Here is a 20,574-nt window from a genome sequence, read left to right as displayed (position 1 = left end):
CTTTGAGCAAACGAATGAATAAATACAGTTAAAGGGAGTATGAATATATACATAAATGAATAAACACAAACCCCAGCAAGGTCATATTTTACCACACAGAGATATATAGATACACAACTAGCAGTATGAAATGTCAATACTCTGTAGACTCTTTATAGACGGTTTCATTGGACAGACGCACATGTTGTAGCGGTTACGCCTCTGGACAGAACTTAACTTCTGGTCTCGGTTTGTTTAACGGTCAGACTAGTGGCTAAACTTTTACAGTTACTATTACAAACCAGAAGACTACAAGACTGTATGACGAAGGAAAAAAACAGTTTCCACGGTGATTAGAGGGGAGGAGAAAAGACCGTGCCAAACCCAGACAAAGGGAGGGGTGCAGGGAGGTAAACACAGAACGAGAGGTCCCGACTGACAAGACTGTGAGGTTCTGGAGAAGCTCCAAAGCTCATTCCAAAAGACTCGTTACACAGGAAAACTGAAAACTTATCCAAATTACAACATGACTGTACAGCTGTACACTTTAACAACAACTGCATGAGAGGAGAAAACTCTGCACACACAACAGAAATTGGACGCAAGTTCATGTGAGGAGCGTTATTTTAGGAGACCCCATAAACTACTGAAACAGGTGAACTTAAATATCTCTGCATGTGTGTGTGTTTTAATGATTGTGTGTGACTTTCAGGATATTAAGTAAATAGTTAAACTGTACTTGTAGTTTGTGTTTGTAACATTGTCAGTGGGCTTAAAATGTATCCCCTACTGAAAATAAGCTGGCTAGTTGGTTTTTGCTGGACTTCCAGCTTGGGTTTAGCTGTGTTTTGGTCACTTTTTATCTGTACTTAACTTGACCAGCTTTGCCAGGCTGAGAGGACCAAATTAAACCACCTACTGTCACTTTAAACCAGCTAAAACCAGCTACCAGCTTATGCTGATCTTAGCTGAATTTTTCAATAGGGTCGAGCCACATTTAAAAAGTATGAATTTCAATGCATTAAATAAAATATGAGTTACTTTCAACCCAGCAGCATTGGGTCAAAACAGGATAAACCCAATTCGTTTGGTTGTAATTTAAGCTATGCTGGGTTGTTTTAACCCATTGTTGGGTCAAATATAAATTTATTTAAGGCTAATTTAACCCGACGTCTGGGTTTGTCCCTCTCTGAGCCTTTTAAAAAGCAATCCAGCATTTTTTTATACAAGTGACAGTGTGATAAGTAAAGCTTGTGGTTGATGAACATTTTATATCAGTAATGTATTTATAACTATTTTGCTGAAGATATATGTTTCGATGAAAGTTGTGGAAACGGCAAACTTTCGTGCATGAAGTTCGCGTCATTCATGCATAAAGTTTGCGTCATTCGTGCGTGAAGTTTGCGTCATTCGTGCGTGAAGTTTGCGTCATTCGTGCGTGAAATTTACATCATTCATGTGGGAAGTTTGCGTCATTTGTGCAGGAAATTCGCATCATTCATGCAGAAGTTTGTTCGTGCGTAAGTTCGCAAGTAGTTGATCCATTTTTTTAACTTGGGCACATTTTGACTTAACTTGCGTAGTGAAGTTCGCTTCATTCGTGCGGGAAGTTCACGCCATTCGTGGGTGAAGTTTGCACCATTCGTGCGTGAAGTTCGCGTCATTCGTGCGTGAAGTTCGCGTCATTCGTGCGTGAAGTTCGCGTCATTCGTGCGTGAAGTTGGAGTCATTCGTGCGTGAAGTTCGAGTCATTGGTGCGTGAAGTTAGTGTCATTCGTGCGTGAAGTTCACGTCATTCGTGCGTGAAGTTTGCGTCATTCGTACGTGAAGTTTGCGTCATTCGTGCGTGAAGTTTGCGTCATTCGTGCGTGAAGTTTGCGTGATTCGTGCATGAAGTTTGCGTCATTCGTGCGTGAAATTTACATCATTCATGCGGGAAGTTTGCGTCATTTGTGTAGGAAATTCGCATCATTCATGCGTAAGTTCGCAAGTAGTTGATCCATTTTTTTAACTTGGACACATTTTAACTTAACTTGCGTAGTGAAGTTCGCTTCATTCGTGCGGGAAGTTCACGCCATTCGTGGGTGAAGTTTGCACCATTCGTGCGTGAATGACATCATTCTTTTTATTATACGATTTTTTAACATCTGTCATTAGACTTGTTTTACAATCACAAAAAGTGTTCAGATGATTTGTAGTGTCTTTAGTGACTGATTCATCAGTTTAAAAAGTCAGTTTCAAATTATTACTCGGTTGTATCACGACTTATAAACTTAATGTTATAGTAGTAAATTAAATGTGATGAAGTGCACATGTGCATTCATCTACACTTGCACATGCACTAAACACTTCAGGATAGTAAAGCTATCATCCTTTATTTGCTTTACTGTTTAATCAGTTAAAACTGTCGTAAAAAGTTTAGTTTGAAAGGCTTGCTTGTGTGACTTTCAATAAAAAAATCCCCTAAACATTTGGGGGCAGGTTGCTATGTAAAAATAAATAGAATCATAGCATTCAATACGATTACATCACAACGCCAATGAATCTTTCATCACCAAAGTTAATTTTTTAGCTTTAAGTTACACCCAAAGTTGTCCCTTCTGTAGAAACACCACAGTAGATGTTTAAAGATAAGTAACTAACAAGTTTTTTTCAACTGGAACCACATATCTTGCACAGGAAACTCTCTACATGGCGTGGCATTCTGCTATTCAATTGAGTAATCATTGAAAGCCCTTAAACTGATGATACAAACGGGACATATTGTCTAGATTATTTTTGTTCTTATATTTGGACTTATGCATTTATTTAAGATATTAGGATCTTTGTATGATGCAAATCTGAAGGAAAACTGGCCTATGCCAGCATGCCTGATTCAAAGTGTCGGCCAAATGAAATGTTCGAATGGCTAATTTTACCCGAAGCTTGAAGCTTTAATGTGAATGCTACTGAATAGTCTGAAAAGTATACTTTATATCACAGCTGTGCTTATGTTTTATGTCTGGTTACAATCCGCAAATATTTTCTGCACTGCAAAAAATGATTTAAGAACAAAATTCTTAGCATTTTTGTCTTGTTTTCAGTAAAAATATCTACAATAATTCTTAAATTAAGAAGCTTTTTCTTGATGGGCAAAACGACCCAGGAGAATAAGTCTAGTTTTTAGATCAAAAATATCAAATGCAAGTGATTTTGTGCATAAAACAAGCAAAAACATCTGTCAATGGAGTAAACAAATTTTTCTTGATTTTTTCTTGAATTTAGTGTTTAAGAAAAATTTTCACTTTTTTTTTTGCTTACCCCATTGGCAGATTTTTTTGCTTGTTTCATGCACAAAATCACTTGGATTTGATATTTTTGAGCTAAAAACTAGACTTATTTTCTTGGGTTGTTTTTCTCATCAAGAAAAAGCATCTTAATTTAAGAATTTTTAGATATTTTTACTTGAAAACAAGACAAAAATACTAAGAATTTTTTTTTCTTGAATTTTTTTTTTTGCAGTGTACACTGCAAAACATGGCTCTAGTATTTTTCTCTAGTTTTCGGTACAAATATCTAACAATTCTTAAATTGAGATGCATTTTCTTGATGAGCAAAATTACCTAGTAGTGTTTGGACAAAAAATATACAATTTAAAGGAACAGTATGTAAGAAATGTATATCAATGAATCATAAAATGGCCCAGATATGTCACTAGACATTAAGAAATCATTTTCATTTCTAATACTTATATCACTGACAACAGTGGTCTGGTCAGGATATTGTCATTTAAAAAGTGGAGTTGCAGCCCTCAACTGATGTTTATATGTTGTCATTTTGTGTATTGGCCACCAGTTGTGTGATTGCAGTACCAGTTTTAGCCACAAGTTTTGTTATTGCAATACAAGTTTTGGCCACAATCCTACATACGGTTCCTTTAAGTGAATTTGTGCTTAAAACAATCAAAAAAATCTGCCAATGGGATAAGGAAAAAAATGTTGAAATGTTTACTTTTTTCGTTAAAATTTAATTCAAGAAAAAAAATTTACTCCACTGTTTTAAGCACAAATTCAACTTCAAACTGTATATTTCTTGTCCAAACCCTCGTCTTATTTTCTTAGGTCATTTTGCTCATCAATCTTGATTTAAGAATTGTTAGATATTTGTACTTAAAACAAGACAAAAATACTACGTAAGAAAGTCATTCTTTGCGATGTAATAATTTGAAATCTAAAAATCACAACTGTTAATGTGCTTACAGCATATCTTTCATTTCTAGACTGTGTTTGTGTTATTGGCCGTGATCTACAGTCAGAATGAGCGCTTCAGATGATATGATGAAAGTCCTTCAGCAAATCTGGAGCAAACTGCAGGGTTTTTCTCAAGACCACCCGCTCATGCAGGCGGCCTTTCTGATCATGCTGCTCTTCTTCTGTAAGCACAACCCTTCATCGTAACACCAAGCTATCATTACATGCATGCACTGTGGCCACGTCTTGTGTAATTTTGTAGGAGGATGTATTTGAACGGGAGGCGGAGGTGCACAGATTAAAGGGTGCACGGATCCACATTTAGCTTGCTATTTTTGGCGACAGTACGGCACTAGAACTGAAAAGGCTGACTTTAAAAGCATGGCAGTTTTTCTCACAAAACTTGATAGATTTATTCCTATGAGTTTATCGCAATGCATTACGGGATTTGTTTCCCCATAAACGTCAATAAACTCTAGCTAAACACACCTTAGAAGGCAACAAAATGGTGGTTTTGAAACACAACCTATGCATTTCCATTTGATGTAATGGTAACACTTTACAAAGAGGTTGTATATGTTAAGTAAGGAATAATTGATGACGGGCCATTTAATTATTTGAAAATAATGCACATCCAAGGTGTTAATGTGGCACGACGCGAAGTGGGTGTGCATTATTTTTTAATAATTTAAAGGACCGGGGTCAAATATTCCTCTTATGCCACATTTACCACAAACATTGCTCTGGTGCCTATTTTTAAGACATTTGACAAGTTAGATGTGCGGTTTACAGAAAAATAAACACCACCCATGGAACATTTCTCAGCCAATCAGAATAAAGCATTCAACAGCACTATGGTATTAATAACAATAAACAATACTTCTACTACACTTTTCGTGTCACTTAGCATGAATTTCTATTTTTTTTTTCCTTTTTTTCTATTTTTAGCATTGTTGCTGAGGTTGGGGTTAGGATGTAATTTTATGTATTGGTTTCTACATGTGTTTCTTCCAATTTTTAAACTTTTTTCCCAACCCCAAGCGACAATGGTAAAAAAAAATAGAATAGAAAGACATGCTACACGAAAAACGGTTTATTGAGTGACACGAAAAAGACGTTTGTGCTCAATGACATGATAAAAAGTAAAAAATTCATGTCCATGAACAAGAATAAATAAATCTAATATTTTGTGACTATACCACAACTTGCCTTGATATTTTGGGTTGGAACTACAGGTCTTCTCGGGTCCAAAGAAATATTCCCGACCTGAAATGACTTACCCGAACAAGACATGCATGAATTGTTTTTTTTTAAGGTAAGATCCGACATAAACCAAAGAAACTTAGACCCGAGTCCGACACGACTGGGATTTTTTTAACCCGATTGTAAACGTCACCGACATGTCTGCAGCCCAACACCTGCCAGTCAAACAAAAAAAAACCTGGTGGCCTCGCAACCAATTTGGCCCGCTGCTCAATATATTTTTATTTGTTATCTGACGAAGAGACAAAGGTAACTGCTAAAATGTGCATTCAAAAATGATTGACAGATCTGGAAATATCACCAGCCAAACGATGTCGCAAACAGATGAGGGGTTGGACAAGGACTCGATGCACACATGCAAGATAGTTCGGGTCTTTTTGGGTCAGTTCGCCAAATACACATACATTTTTTAATTATCCGAGACCGCTAATATTATACCCCACCCGTGTCCGAGGCATACGTGAAACTTTTAAACCCAAACCCACTCGAGTCTTGTGTGGGACCTCAGGTTTTCGTATCCAAGTGGACCAGTGAAGACCTCTACCATGAGATAGCATGAATAACTGTATTGACCTTAACTAACATTAACAAGAATTAATACATGCTGAAAATCTATATTGTTCATTGTTTGTTCATGTTAGTTAATGCACTCACTAATGTTTACTAATACAACCTTATTGCAAAGTGTTACCAATGTAATAAATTGCGTTCCTGTAACTCAATTGGATTAGCAGCGCAAAAGGTTCTGCATTGCCAAAAATAATTTTCAAGAAAAAAAATTCTTAGTATTTGTCTTGTTTTCAGTAAAAATATCTAAAAAATTTTAAATTAAGATGCTTTTTCGATAAGCAAAATGAAAATATATCTAGTTTTTTTACCTAAAATATCAAATTTATTTTGTGCATAAAACAAGCAAAAAAATCTGCCAATGGGGTAAGCAAAAAATCTTGAACATTTTTCTTAACCACTAGATTCAAGAAAAAAATCTAGAAAAATTTGCTTACCCCCATTGCTTGTTTTATGGACAAAATCACTTAAATTTGCTATTTTTGGTATAAAAACTAGACTTATTTTCTTGGGTCGTTTTGCTCATCAAGAAAAAGCATCTTAATTTGCAAAAAATGACTTTCTTATTTAGCATTTTTGTCTTGTTTTCAGTAAAAAAAAAACATCTAAACATTCTTAAATTAAGATGTATTTGATGAGCAACATGACCTAAGAAAATAAGTCTAGTTTTTAGACAAAAAACATACAATTTAAGCGAATTTGTGGTTAAACAAGCAAAAAACCTGCCAATGGAATATGGAATTTTTTTATTGAATTAAGTGTTTATAAAAAAGTAAACTTATTTCAAGAAAAAGTTTCTTCTTCTTTTTTTGCTTGTTTTAAGGACTAATTTACTTAAAGTTTATTTTATTTTTCTAAAAAAAAACTAGACTTATTTTCCTAGGTCATTTTGCTCATCAAGAAAATCTTAGGTTTTAGAATTTTTAGATATTTTTATTGAAAACAGGACAAAAATACTTCGTAAGAAAGTCATTTTTTGCAGTGCATGGTATAGACATGTGACTAACTCCATGATTTCTTATTCCCGCAGTAACGTTCATAACTCTGATGGTGATTGGATGTCTTTATGGTCGCTGTGGCTGTTGTCAAGGAACCAGAAACCGAGTGTCCGTCATCTGATCGGCCCGTTTTCAGTCAACGAAACATGAAGATCAAGACAAAGATGAGCAACAGAACACAGTGGGCCAAAATAAAGAACAAATTGATGAAATTCAATGTTTTTTTATTGTGTGATAGCACACATTACAGTGATAATAACCAGCCAATAAAGGAGGTTGTGTACAGGATGAATACACGAAACAACGGTGATGATGGAATTCAGAAGAGACTTTCAAATGTGGACACAAGCAACTACTGAGAAATCACTTTCGTATGGATATAGTACAAATGCTGGCTACACTTAAAACCTTTCCCACGGTGTTGAATAACACAGCATGCTGTAAGTAAATCACTATAAGAAGAGTGCTCATGTCTGCCCCCTGGTGTTTGCTTACAATACTGCAGTCATTTTAGAAGATTTACAGCAATGGGAATCAAGGAAAGAGTTCAGCCTTTTTTCATCTTATAGGGGCGGTTTCACGGATAGGGCTTATCCTAGTCCCAGACTAAAATGCGTGTTTGAGCTGCCTTCATTTAAAAACACCTTGACCTCTTAACAGTGCCATTGTTTTATCTCAAGATGCACAGCAGTTTGTTTGTAAAAAACTACTTTAATGTCCTATAACTAAAGCCTAGTCCTGGATTAATCTAAACCCTGTCCGGGAAACCGCCCCTACATCTCATTTTCTAAAAAATAGTTGAAATATAGCCTTGATACCAGTATCAAACAGTGAATATGTATGTAAGAGATGGAAGAGATGTGATATATCATGCAATTTTGTTTGTTTGATTGTTCTTAATGCAATGCCTCCTTTATTTGCATGGTGAAGTTTAGGTTAAAAATAAACTCTACGAAATGTATAAGAAACTTATACTGGACAGACTATGTATAATTATATTACAGTATTTAAAAGTAAATGTATTTGTTGCATATAAAGTGATGTAAGCAAGATTCAAGTGTAGCTCGTGTGTGAACTCACCCTTCTTGTTCACAAAATGCAACCATAGCATCAAAGTCCAGGATGGGAGCTTTATCCTGCTCTTTCTCGGATCCTCGTTTCTCCTGTAAATACATTTTTAAATATTAACTTCATTAAAGAATAAAATACATGGATTTTTACTGGAACTAAATATGCGTTTACAACAAGAGTAGAGCACCATTGTAATTCAAAATAAAATGTTTACTTTATACGCTTTGCCATTCATCTTAAATAAAATGTGCAAATCATGATCGTGATGTTCTGGTGTTTCATTTCTAACAGTACGTAAACTTATTTGTACCTATATTACTTACACATGCTAAGATTTGCATACCGTATATAAGGAAAGCATGTCGTTTCATATGCAGGGATTGCTAAATGTTTATTAGGGCTCAACATAACAATGTGCTACCTAATTGCAGAAATCACACAATTATAGTTATTAGTATTACAAAAAAGGTTATTATTTGGTTATGTTTCGAAACCCAAGCCCAAAACTGTAACAAACGACTTATTTTAGTTTAGTGGATTTGAGTAACACTTTACAAGGTGGTTGTATCAGTAAACATTAATAAATGCATTAACTAAGATGAACATACAATGAACAATACAGTATTTCAGCATTTATTCATTCTTGTTTATGGGGCGGTTTCCCGGAAAGGGATTAGACTAGTCCTAGACTAAAATAAATGTAAGAGCTGTCCAAACTGAAAACTATTTATTGACATATCTTAAAATACACCAGTGCCCTTTGTTTTGCTTCAAAATGCACACAAGTAATGTTTTCAGTAAGGCATGTTTGATAAAACTAGTTATATTTCCCAATTAAACTAAGGCCTAGTCCTGGCTTAAGCTAATCCCTGTCTGCGAAACCACCCCAATGTTAGTTAATTAACTAATGTTAACAGTTTAAACTATTTTAATAATATATTAGTAACTGCTAAAATTAACATGAACTAAGATTAATAAATGCTGTAGAAGTATTGTTTGTTGATAGTTTATGTTAGCTAATGAATTGCTAACGGTAGCCACCTAGCAATGAAATCCCGATCCCACCCTCCAGTCAAATCGCCATCCAAAGTCACGCTTCTTTCAAAACAGATGAACACGCACCGATCAGACGGTCACATATCATGTCTCATTCAGCAGTGAGAAAACTTTGCAGTACAAAGTCGAATAACACTTCCAAAATAACCAAACAACTGGTTTACATCAGAATTAGTTAAAGCACACTTTCGGTTGTGTAGACGTAGTAACTATATCGTTATGGTAATCCGTAAACGAACACAATTTCATAAGCAACACAATGTTTCATCAAAGTAGAATATCTGAATCCATCTCAATACAAACATATCGCGCCGATGACGTATGGTGTCTGTGTGAAGAGGCTGCGCGGTGGGCATTCAAATTACGCTTACGTATGAGGGACAAAAAAGGCAACGTCCGTTCGGACAGAGATCTATGATTGGTTGAAAATTTTTTTGGTCCTACGCCTTTCACAAATGACATACATTTCTACAAATACATTTAAACAACTTAACATAGTAATTGCTATCAGGATGTGAAGAGACTTTTAACCAGCATAACTAAAAATGTTTCTGGATCAAATGTGATACTCTGCCTTTAACTAACTGTTATTAAATACAACCTTATTTTAAAGTGTTACCCAGATTTGTTTTGTTGTATATATCACAACAATATCAATCTATTTAATCTATTTAGCACAACAAAAAAAAGTTAATCTAATGTTACAATTTGAAGAACCCTTATTTGGCACCAGTGTTGGGTAAGTTACTCAAAAAAAGTAATTAATTACTAGTTACTCATGTAATCATGTAATTAGATTACTATTTTTGGCTCGATATAGTCCTAATTACTGCTTATTAATACTTAGTAAAGTAATGTTTTTAGTAAGGCATGTTTGTTAAAACTAGTTTTAATTCCTAATTAAACTAAGGCCTAGTCCTGACTTAAGGACTCATTATAGTTGTGCGTAGGTCCTACAGCGTAGCCGGGACGGCGTAGGTTCTGCGGCGTTTTCGTTGTCGTCCACGGCGACGTGCAAACACTCGCGGGTAGGCAGTATCCACGCGTGTAACCACAGTAGCAGCGCGACCGTCAATGAAGAAGAAGGTTGGCAAGTTAACCCACAAACGAAGAAGAAACAGCAACTTGTTGCGTATGTTTTGAGACGACCAGCAATGATGAAAGTAAATAAACAGTGACTTTTGTTGCAGTTTGAGTTAAATCACTCCTCAACTTGGCTCATCTTTGTTTTCATCGTCGCAATCGGAATTACCTATGACGCAGTTTTTTTACCTGACGGGAGGGGTTCTGGTAGACCAATCACAGCGCTTGCGGTCCGCGTAGATCTGACATGCTGTTAAATATTTTGCGAGGTGCACGTCAGATTACGCAGATCTACGCACAAGCTATGGATTACGCACGACTATAAATCGGGCTTTAAGCTAATCCCTGTCCAGGAGACTATCCCTTTAAGTACTAATAAACAGACGATATCTCAGTAATATTAATGCTAATAAACAACTAGTTAATAGTGAGAATTGGAAACTACACTTGAGTGTTACCATTATTCTTATTAACTCACCAAAGTTTTAACAGTGAGAAAAAAATAAATAAAAACATGATGCATTTACCTTATACTTCATATTTGGATGTTAAATCCACTATTGTATTATATATAATTGATCTACAGTCCATACACACTATTTAGTTCAATTACATCAGAAGTAACTTTAATTAAATAACTGGAAAAATAAGAGTTATCTCATACTTTACTTTTTCAAGGTAAAGTAATGAAACTATGGTAATTAATTACTTAGTAACAAGTTATACCCAACACTGTGTGGCACTATACAGAAGCATGTCAATGATAACCTGTTTGCGTGCGATCTCTTTCCGGATGAGGAAGTTGAGCTGGTCTCTGTCTTTGGTTGAGTAGTATATTCTGCAGGAGGATGGCAGTCCATCACGACCCGCTCGTCCTGACTCCTGATAGTAACTCGCCAAAGACTTCGCCACATTCCAGTGAACTACAAACCTGAAATAAAACACAGACATTTACCATAAATCCACATGTAACCTTGTGTGTAAACATTAGAGCTATTCTGTGTGTAGTGTATTGCACACGTTAAAGGACAAGTTCGGTATTTTACACTTAAAGCCCTGTTTTCAGATTGTTTATGATAAAATAGAACGGTTTTGACTGAAATTTGGACATATGATGCTGGCCTGAGAATTTTTGGGTTTTTGTTGTATCACCTCCCACCTCTACAATGGCTGTATAGGTGCACTGGAACAATCCTTCCTAAAATGCATTAAACTTTCGTTTACAAAGACGTGAAACTCAGCGAGTGGTCAGGGGTGTTTACTGATATGCTCACACAAACATTGCTGCAAAAGATGCTTTCCAACAGCTGTTTTAGCATTCGTTGTAAACTTGTGGACCTATTTTTCCAAACACCTCACACCCATATATTCTTCCGTTGAGAGCTTGAATAATAGAGACTCCAGCCCAGTTGGTGGCGATAATCCACCTTTGCCAATTGCAAGAATACAAACAAAGTTCCCGGCGCGGAGTAATACCGTACCTCACAGCACATCTAATACAAGTCAATGGAGTTGGACAAAAACTACGATAAAACCTGTTAAAATGCGTCTTTTGCAGCGATTTTTGTGTGAGCATATCAGTGAACACCCCTGACCACTCGCTGAGTTTCACGTCTTTGTAAACGAAAGTTTAATGCATTTTAGGAAGGATTGTTCCAGTGCACCTATAAACCCATTGTAGAGGTGGGAGGTGATACAACAAAGACACGAAAATTCTCGGGCCAGCATCATATGTCCAAATTTCAGTCAAAACCGTTCTATTTCACCATAAACAATCTGAAAACAGGGTTTTAAGTGTAAAATACCGAACCTGTCCTTTAAATAAAGTGACCCTGGACCAGAAAACCAGTCATAAGTCACACAGGTATAAAAAATTACTTTCTTACTTAGTATTTTTGTCTTGTTAAGCAAAAAAATCTACCGATGGGGTAAGCAAAAAAATCTTGAACATTTTTCTTAAACACTAAATTCAAGAAAAATTAAGGAAAAATGTGCTCACTGGCAGATTTCTTGGCTGGTTTTATGCACAAAATCACCTAAATTTTATATTTTTGGTCTAAAAATAGACTTATTTTCTTGGGTCGTTTTGCTCATCAAGAAAAAGCATCTTAATTTAAGTATTTTTAGATATTTTTACTGAAAACAAAAATACTAAGACATTTTTTTCTTGAAAATCATTTGTAGTGTAGTGTTTGGACAAAAAAATAAGAAAACAAGCAAAAAATCTGCCGAGACAATTTTTCTTGAGTTAAGTGTTTAAGAAAAAAGGTCAAGATTTCTTTTCTTCTCCCATTGGCAGATTTTTATTTATTTTTTGCTTGTTTTAAGCATAAATTTACTTAAATTTACTCAAAAATCATTAGGATATTAAGTAAAGATTCATGAAGATATTAATTAAGTTTTCTACCGCAAACATATCAAAAATTTTATTTATCATCATTAATATTTGTTGCTATTAAAGGACTTCATTTGGACAACTTCAAAAGGCAATTTTCTCAATATTTTGATTTTTGTTCACCCTCAGATTTTCAAATAGTTGTATCTCGGCCAAATATTATCCTATCCTAACAAACCATAAATCAAATTGAAATCATTATTTATTTTATAATATAAAAATCTAAATAAAAAAAGACCCTTCTGTCTGGTTTTGTGGTCCAGGGTCACATTTTAGGTACGGCATCTTTTATGATTCTTTTGGAAAAAATGAATCTTGCAGGTTACCATTACACCAGTAGATGGCAACAAATGAGTATTTGTAAATTATGAATGAGTCGCTAACTACTCTGATTTAAAACCAACAAATTAGTAATTTCAGAAACGTTTTTGCAGCACCAAAATAAAGCTAAAACGCTGAAGTAATTTTGCCAGAAATGACTTTTAAACAGCTGTGCTGGCAACGTATCAGACCTCTATTAGCTAAACAAATTTTTACTTTACAGTTAACTGGTTTGCCCTGATTGTTACATTTCTGTGTGTTTAGTTTATTTAGTCTCATTCATTAATTCAGTAAAAAAGTTTATTCAAAAGACGGATGCCTCATTCATTCACTTCTTAATTCAACCTTCATCTCAGTTTCTTCATGAGCAACATGTCTGGAATTTAGTCATTTCATGACCAACACCCTATTTATTAAGTTTGATCACAAACTGACTTTTCATCATAGCTACTACAGGTAATAAACACGAGTCACGTGTGACTCACCTGACATTGGCCTTGTCTACTCCCATACCAAAGCTGATGGTGGCCACAATAACAGCCACTTTATCCGCCATCCAGTCAGACTGGCTCTCTGTGCGATCGGCCACCTTCAGCCCCGCATGCAGACCAAACACAACCCACAATGACCTTTCCCATGTAAACGTGAAAAATAAACACTTTACAGAGCTGCACAGACAGGATTACCCGCATGGTATGGCTTGGCAGCTATTCCTAATTTAGTCAATTTAAATGCCACTTCCTCGCAGCTCTCTCTGGTTCGACAGTAAACAATCCCACATCCCTGCAAATCAAACATGTATTCATTGTATGACAAAAACGCTTATTCTGCTGTGAGTCTGACAGGGAGTGCCCTACCTTTCCTGCTGGATTTCCACCCAGTGCTTCCTTAGCAAACCCAAGCAAGTGGACATAAGGATCAGGCAACAAATCCCGGAATATGACATCATATTTTAAGTTTTTACGGAAAACAGGCGTGGAAAAAACAAGCGGCGAACGAAGTCTGAGCGAGCGCTCGATGTCCTCCTGCACTCTCTTGGGTGCCGTGGCGGTTAACGCTACGCAAGGAACGCCCTGCAGACGAGAGCGGAGGTCACCCAGCTTCAGATAGTCCGGCCTGAAGTCATGTCCCCACTGAGAGACGCAGTGAGCTTCATCCACGGCGAGATACGCCAGAAGACCTCGTGAACACAGCGAGTTCAAGCAGGGCTGAAAGGACGGCGAGGCCACCATCTCTGGTGTGATGTAGAGCAGTTTGAGACGAGGACTGTCGCTCTCCAGGTCTGCTAGGATCTGACGACGCTCGGCTGATGGAAGTTTGGAGTTGATGGAACGTGCTGGAACATTCAGGGCTTTGAGGTGATCCACTTGATCCTGGAGAAGTAATGAAAAGTATGAGATAGTAATGGAGAGTGCAAAAAGTAACATTTTTATCTGTCATCAGAAGTGAATTAGTTAGCAAACCTGAATAGTGACTACATGACCATTTAAAAATCAATCTTAAAGGGGACATATCATGAAAATCTGACTTTTCCTATATTTAAGTGCCATAATTGGGTCCCCAGTGCTTCCATCAACCTAGATAATGTGAAAAAGATCAACCCAGTAACTATTTTTGGTAAACCATTCTCTGAAAGAATGTGAAAAAAATCGGTAATTAAAATTTGGCTCCCCTTGTGATGTCAGAAGGGGATAATACCTCCCCTTAATCTGTACTATCCAACCACAGCACTGAAATTTCGTGCAGAGATCAGCTCATTTGCATTTAAAAGGACACACCCCAAAAACGGCAAATTTTTGCTCAAACCTACAAAGTGGCAATTTTAACATCTTATAATAAATTAGCTGATATTTTTATCTAGAACGAACTCTGAGGACACCAAAGATTTATTTAAAAAATCTTGTGAAATGTCCCCTTTAAGTGTAAAATTATAATGAAACTCTGCCAGTGGTCTGAGATAATGCACATTTTAATGTGAATAAATATATATAAAAAATGAATTTGGTCAAATAAATTTTAACAAAATGAATGCATACCCCAAAAAGGCTATCTGTCTAGTTATGCAAAGCTCTAGTATATTTTATTTGATAAAAATTATAAGTGGGGGACCTTCAAATATTGTTGTGGACAATAGGAGGGCCTTAAAGTGGAAACGATAAAAAACCTGCTCTATGGGTGTGTATACAAATGTGTGGCATCAACAACTAACTCCATTGCATCATTGTGTCACTGCATTTCATTTTTTTTAAATGTATTTTAATGAGCAAATGTGAGAAACCAAGCAAACTCCACATTAACCAGCCTACAGTGTGGTCCAGATGTCCAAATACCTGAACCAAGGCAAGTAACTGCATGTGAATATATTTTATAAGCATAAAATCTAAATGACAACAGCAAAATGAAAAAACAATCAACCCAAAGATATAAATCATGCAATAATTTAATCATATATGTATTCACCTTATAGTATTTTTTAACATGAAATGTGAAATAACCTACTAAATATTATAAATTTAGTCCCTATGATTCATTATCTATAAGTCTATCTGTTAGCTTTGTGTGATAAATGTGTTGAGCCAGATTTGAAACCATTGATGTCATTTGATATTGGTTTTGAATAGAGTGTCATGTGATCAAGGTGCGGTACGTGCAACTGCAAATAAGATGCAAAAGCAATGGCAGAGAGATGAATTATCATTAAACAATTTATGTTAAATTTACGCATGTTGATTTTATCCAAAGAGACTTACAGTACATTTAAGGTATGCATAATATCTTTATGGAAATTCCCTGAAAATGAAACCAATAATTTTTGCTCCACTAATGCAATGATCTGCCAGTTGAGCAACAAAGGACCTATATATAATAATAACACAACAACTTTATTCTGTTTATCACATAAAGCTATTGTTTAATCCAAAACACTAGAGACTACTTGCATGATATTTTATGATACTTTTTAAATCTTTAATAAGCTTGAGCATACTATATACTCTATATACAGCGGGGAAAAATAAGTATTTGACACATCAGCATTATCAGTAAGGGGATTTCTAAGTGGGCTATTGACACAAAATTTTCACCAGATGTAGCCATCAAGCCAAATATTGAATTCATACAAAGAAATCAGAACATTTAAGTATACAAGTTGAGTCATAATAAATAAACTAAAGTCACGTGACTCTAGTGACAGAGGTGACGTGTTATCCTCAGACCTGCTTGCAAAGTTTTTATTCTCCAAACTTACAGCGTGCGTCTCCTTCAGACTGTAAACGAAGCCCGGGCGCACAAAAAAAAAACAACAGCTGGGGCGCAGCAGATAACACGTCAGCCGCGTCGTGCGTCATCCGCGTCACTGCAGTTACGTGACTTTCGCGTCTTCACAACAGACGCGGAAGAGAAGACAATGCTGAATAAAGTCGGAATTTTTTTTTTTTTTTGACCAAAATGTATTTTCAATGCTTCAACACATTCTAACTGACCCACTGATGTCACATGGACTACTTTGATGGTGTTTTTATTACCTTTTTGGACATACCGTACGTAGATTTTCAATGAAGGGTCAACAAGCTCCCGGACAATGTGTAAAACATCTTAAACTGTGTCTAAAAGGTCTTACGAGTTTGGAACGACATGAGGGTGAGTCATAAGTGACATTTTCATTTTTGGGTGAACTATCCCTTTAAATAAATGCATGTTTTCAAAGTCACAGAGTAATAATGAATAAATAATGAATGTGATTTTTTTAAATAAAAAAAATAACTGTGATTCGAGTAGGTCTAATATATTGTAAGAAGAAAAAAGCTGCATTTGGGTTACAAAATGGTATAATATTTTAACACCACGAGAGTTAGGTTATATTATTTTACTACAAAAATAACCATAATAATTATACCTTTTCTTTAAAAATATGAAAAAGTCATATCACTTTTAAGCATTGCGGGTGTCACTGACCTGAATGAGTGCAATCAGAGGAGAAATGACCAGGGTGATGCCTGTGGCCAGAAGTGCAGGGAGCTGATAGCACAGAGACTTTCCTGCTCCAGTTGGCATACACACAAACACATCTCTGTCACCTGTGACCGCAGACACACATATGACATAAGAACAATCCTCTCTACATGAGAAAACGACAACGTTAATGACTGCATAAATTAGCATTTAGTTCAACTAGCACTTAGCTAACTCCTGATCTCCTATCCCAAAATAATCCACTGCAGTTGTGTCCTCCTCACCCTTAAGCACCGCTTTCACGACATCCTCCTGCTGCTGAGATCGAAACTTGTCAAATCCGAAGTGGTTTTTTAAAGCTCGAAGAATGTCACTCATATTTAATAACTACATAAACAATCACAACATTCACTCAACTTTCCTTCAGCTCTCAGACTGAGTCGCACACACATGACGTCAGGCGCTGAACGATGTGACGCAAATATACAGCGCCCGTAAATCTCGCTACAATTTATATTTGATTTAATTATTTTAATTGCCCGTTATTACATTTACAAAGTCAAACTGAATTGTAAAAACCTTACAAACCTTGAACATTTTAAAATGGATTTAAAACTATACTTGGAAACAATATCAAAATGTAAACACTTAAAAGCAAGGGAAACTAATGTAAAATGCCTTTCGGTATCTTAAATCTATTTAAGTAATTTATTATGTTTTATAATGTCTCATGTACAATTTTTATACAATCTTAATTTCTTGAATGATAATTATTTTGACATGGAATTCCTGAAATTTTCTTACACACTGTATATTGCATTTATTCATAATGCCTAATATTATACTTTTTATTTTGCTTGTTTTTTATACATTTGTTCGTTTTAAATTAATTATTTTTTAATGTAATGTTAATGAAATTATTTTACACTTATAAATGCATTTGTTAAATAATTAAATAATGTATAATAAATCCTTTCATCAAGGTCAAACATTTAAGATAAAATAATAATTTTATAACGTGTCACTCACCCAACATGTTAAATTTATTTCCACTGATTTAAATATTTAAATCAGTATACTATGTGTAATCTCACAAAAATAACCAAGAGAAAAGCTTTTCTTTGAGTTTCGTATTTGAGTTACACCATGTTGAAATACCGTATGGGAAATAAGAATGAAGACAAGGGAGTTTTTAATTTATTATTTATTTATAAGGAAAGTGCATTTTCCTGACATTATGTAAGATTGTCATATGAAAGTGTCAAAACACAGTGCATTGTTATAAAATGCAGCAGTAATAGGCTACAATAGTTGAGACAGATCCCACACTACTTTAATTAAATTATTATTATTAAAAGGTTTTTTTTTTTAAAGTTTATGACAAATCTCTTTAGCAGTGGCTTTGTTTTAGGACCCATACAGTATTTTACGTTGAACATTAGGTGGCGACACAACACAGAAATTGTTTATCATACAAAAGTAAACAAAATGCTGTTAAATGCCCTCTTTGTAGTGGAAAAAAGGTAACCTTAATTTATTTTTATAAGAATATCAGTTGAGACCCACTGGTTTGGAAATTAAGCACTGGCCCCCGATTTTGAACTTGGTGGTCTTCACCCATGGGTCTGGGTCTAAATACTGGTGTTTCAAATCTGTTGATAATACAATTTTAAAGTTTGAAGACAAACTACACCTTCAACCCCTCATGCATGCTGTGACACAGGCAGTGTATGAAACACAAAATAAATCAAAATTGGCCATTCATCACCAAAATGTCTTGCATCCCAAAAATGCTTGTGATTACAGCATTTCAGATCTTATTTTTGTGTAATTCATTCATTCATTAAAAGAAGGCACACTGCCATCTTGCGCCAACTAGCTAGTTTATTTCTGCATCAAATTATTTTTACTGAACATGGATTGGATCTAATTAACATTCAACTGACCAACATAATAAGAGAGGCACAAATTAAGCTAAAACAAATATAATAAGACAGCATGACAACCTTCAAAGGTGGGTTTTGCTATTCAGCATTTATTTTATTAACAACATTAACTTATTTTTTTACATATAATGGATTTCTTGATACAGTTAATTAATAAACAATTGGTATCTGCCTTTCTCGTGCTATTGCCGATATGCCGATGGTTTCAAATTAATCAAAAATCGGCTGATAAATATCGGCGGCCAATACATCGGTGCATCACTAACAATAGTATTAAATAAAATAAAATAATGAAATCTGTAAACTGTCAGTGAAGTAAAATGATATTACTGTTAAAGGGGACATTTCACAAGACTTTTTTAAAATGTCAAATAAGTCTTTGGGATCCCCAAAGGATGTAGCCACTTTGTATGTGTGAGCAAGGGGTATATCCCCTTTTGACATCATAAGGGGAGCCAAATTTCAAGAACCTATTTTTTCACATGCTTGCAGAGAATGGTTTACCAAACTACGTTACTGGGTTGATCTTTTTCCGCATTTTCTAGGTTGATAAAAGCACTGCGGACCCAATTATAGCACTTAAACATGGAAAAAGTCAGATTTTCGTGATATGTCTCCTTTAATGTTTTTTCACAACAGAGGAGAAAGCGCAATAGAGCAGGTTATCGCATCATTTTTTATCAAAAACTTCATAAACACCAGTGTTTTGGATGCAAGGTGTTAGTTTGAATTGTGATCTTGTTGGCGCTCCACACAGACGTGACGTCACGCTGGGTTCAGTGTTGGTGGAGTGGTGTTCACTCTCTGAATCCACACGCACATGCAAATCTCTCCCAAAGGAAAGCGCAGTCTGGAGTTTATCGAAACGAGAAAAGTAACTCGTTGAACACTTGAAGGCGAGTAACAACAGTCAAGTGCTTACATTTATAACAATCTGTTATATAAGCGGACTAAAGGTGAACTTTAAGTTAGTTGTCGTTGAAGTGTCGGGACGAGCGACTGATCCCGGACCCGCTGTTATGCCAACAAACCTACAGCGAAAATATGAGTGTTTGAAACTCAAAGGTAAGAACGTTGATTGTAACTTTATAAGAAATACAATTTAAAGTCCGAATAGTTATGTAAAAGCATGTTGAAGTTTGCCAGTGTTAAAATAGTATGGTATCGCGATAGTGTTTATGTAGTCGCGATACTTAACCAAATGATCTATGGTTTTCTAAAACGAAATATTGTCACGGTTAACGTTACCATACCTACCGCCAAAATTGTTGATACTGTTAATGTTACCAGTGTAAATAAGTTATACATTATTACTGGTTCTCCTTTAAACCGCTCAGTAAACCATCACATTATTTCACTTTTGATGACACCAGGTGCTAACACAAGTTACCACAGTTTTACTGGAATAACTAGTTACTTTTTTTATCTATAACGTTATATAATTTTACTAATGCAATTTTACCGATTTTTAAAAAATCTACTACGCTTGAATTATTTGCAAGCTGCTGGTTGAATGTTTTTAAACTTTATTAGCAGCTTTCCATTAAACAGATCATAATAGTGTCACTAGAGAAGATCTGTGTATAAGCTGAGTGATTATAGCTTATTATACCACGGGCCTGTTGAATGCTTTATTCTGATTGGTTGAGAATTTTCCACAGGTATGCATTATTTTTCAATAAACTCACACCTAACCTGTCAAATGTCTTAAAGCA

General features: G+C 35.4%; 3 protein-coding genes across 10 annotated transcripts in view; 2 read left to right on the top strand and 1 right to left on the bottom strand.

Annotated features, from left to right (window-relative positions):
* Window positions 1-206: 206 nt before the first annotated feature.
* Window positions 207-8,367, top strand: smim5 (small integral membrane protein 5). Of its 2 annotated transcripts, none has more exons than XM_055185018.2 (3): window positions 207-634; window positions 4,270-4,392; window positions 7,069-8,367. In XM_055185018.2, the coding sequence occupies exons 2-3, from the start codon at window positions 4,275-4,277 to the stop codon at window positions 7,155-7,157; spliced, it is 207 nt and encodes a 68-aa protein (XP_055040993.1). In that variant the 5' UTR covers window positions 207-634; window positions 4,270-4,274; the 3' UTR covers window positions 7,158-8,367. The 2 variants fall into 2 exon arrangements, with proteins under 2 accessions (XP_055040993.1, XP_055040987.1); XM_055185012.2 differs by having other exon boundaries at window positions 221-634; window positions 4,238-4,392.
* On the bottom strand, window positions 8,069-17,386 carry recql5 (RecQ helicase-like 5). Its single transcript, XM_073856865.1, has 7 exons — window positions 17,198-17,386; window positions 16,917-17,038; window positions 13,820-14,335; window positions 13,641-13,745; window positions 13,448-13,551; window positions 11,015-11,177; window positions 8,069-8,199 (listed from the first exon to the last, which is right to left on the bottom strand). The coding sequence occupies exons 1-7, from the start codon at window positions 17,289-17,291 to the stop codon at window positions 8,113-8,115; spliced, it is 1,191 nt and encodes a 396-aa protein (XP_073712966.1). The 5' UTR covers window positions 17,292-17,386; the 3' UTR covers window positions 8,069-8,112.
* Window positions 17,387-19,613: 2,227 nt separating this feature from the next.
* Window positions 19,614-20,574, top strand: part of LOC129428603 (caskin-2) — an 88,872-nt gene continuing 87,911 nt past the window's right edge. For 3 of the 7 annotated variants that reach the window (XM_073856861.1, XM_073856857.1, XM_073856856.1), the window contains exon 1: window positions 19,615-19,924. The gene's annotated coding sequence lies outside the window, so the exon portion shown is untranslated. Of the gene's footprint in view, window positions 19,925-20,574 lie in introns of all 7 variants that reach the window. The other 4 variants (XM_073856858.1, XM_073856859.1, XM_073856862.1 and 1 more) reach the window with 2 other exon arrangements.

The sequence above is a fragment of the Misgurnus anguillicaudatus genome, chromosome 19 (genome assembly GCF_027580225.2).
Source record: "Misgurnus anguillicaudatus chromosome 19, ASM2758022v2, whole genome shotgun sequence".
In the NCBI taxonomy this organism is placed as follows: domain Eukaryota; kingdom Metazoa; phylum Chordata; class Actinopteri; order Cypriniformes; family Cobitidae; genus Misgurnus; species Misgurnus anguillicaudatus.
This window is presented reverse-complemented; position numbering and strand designations above follow the sequence as displayed.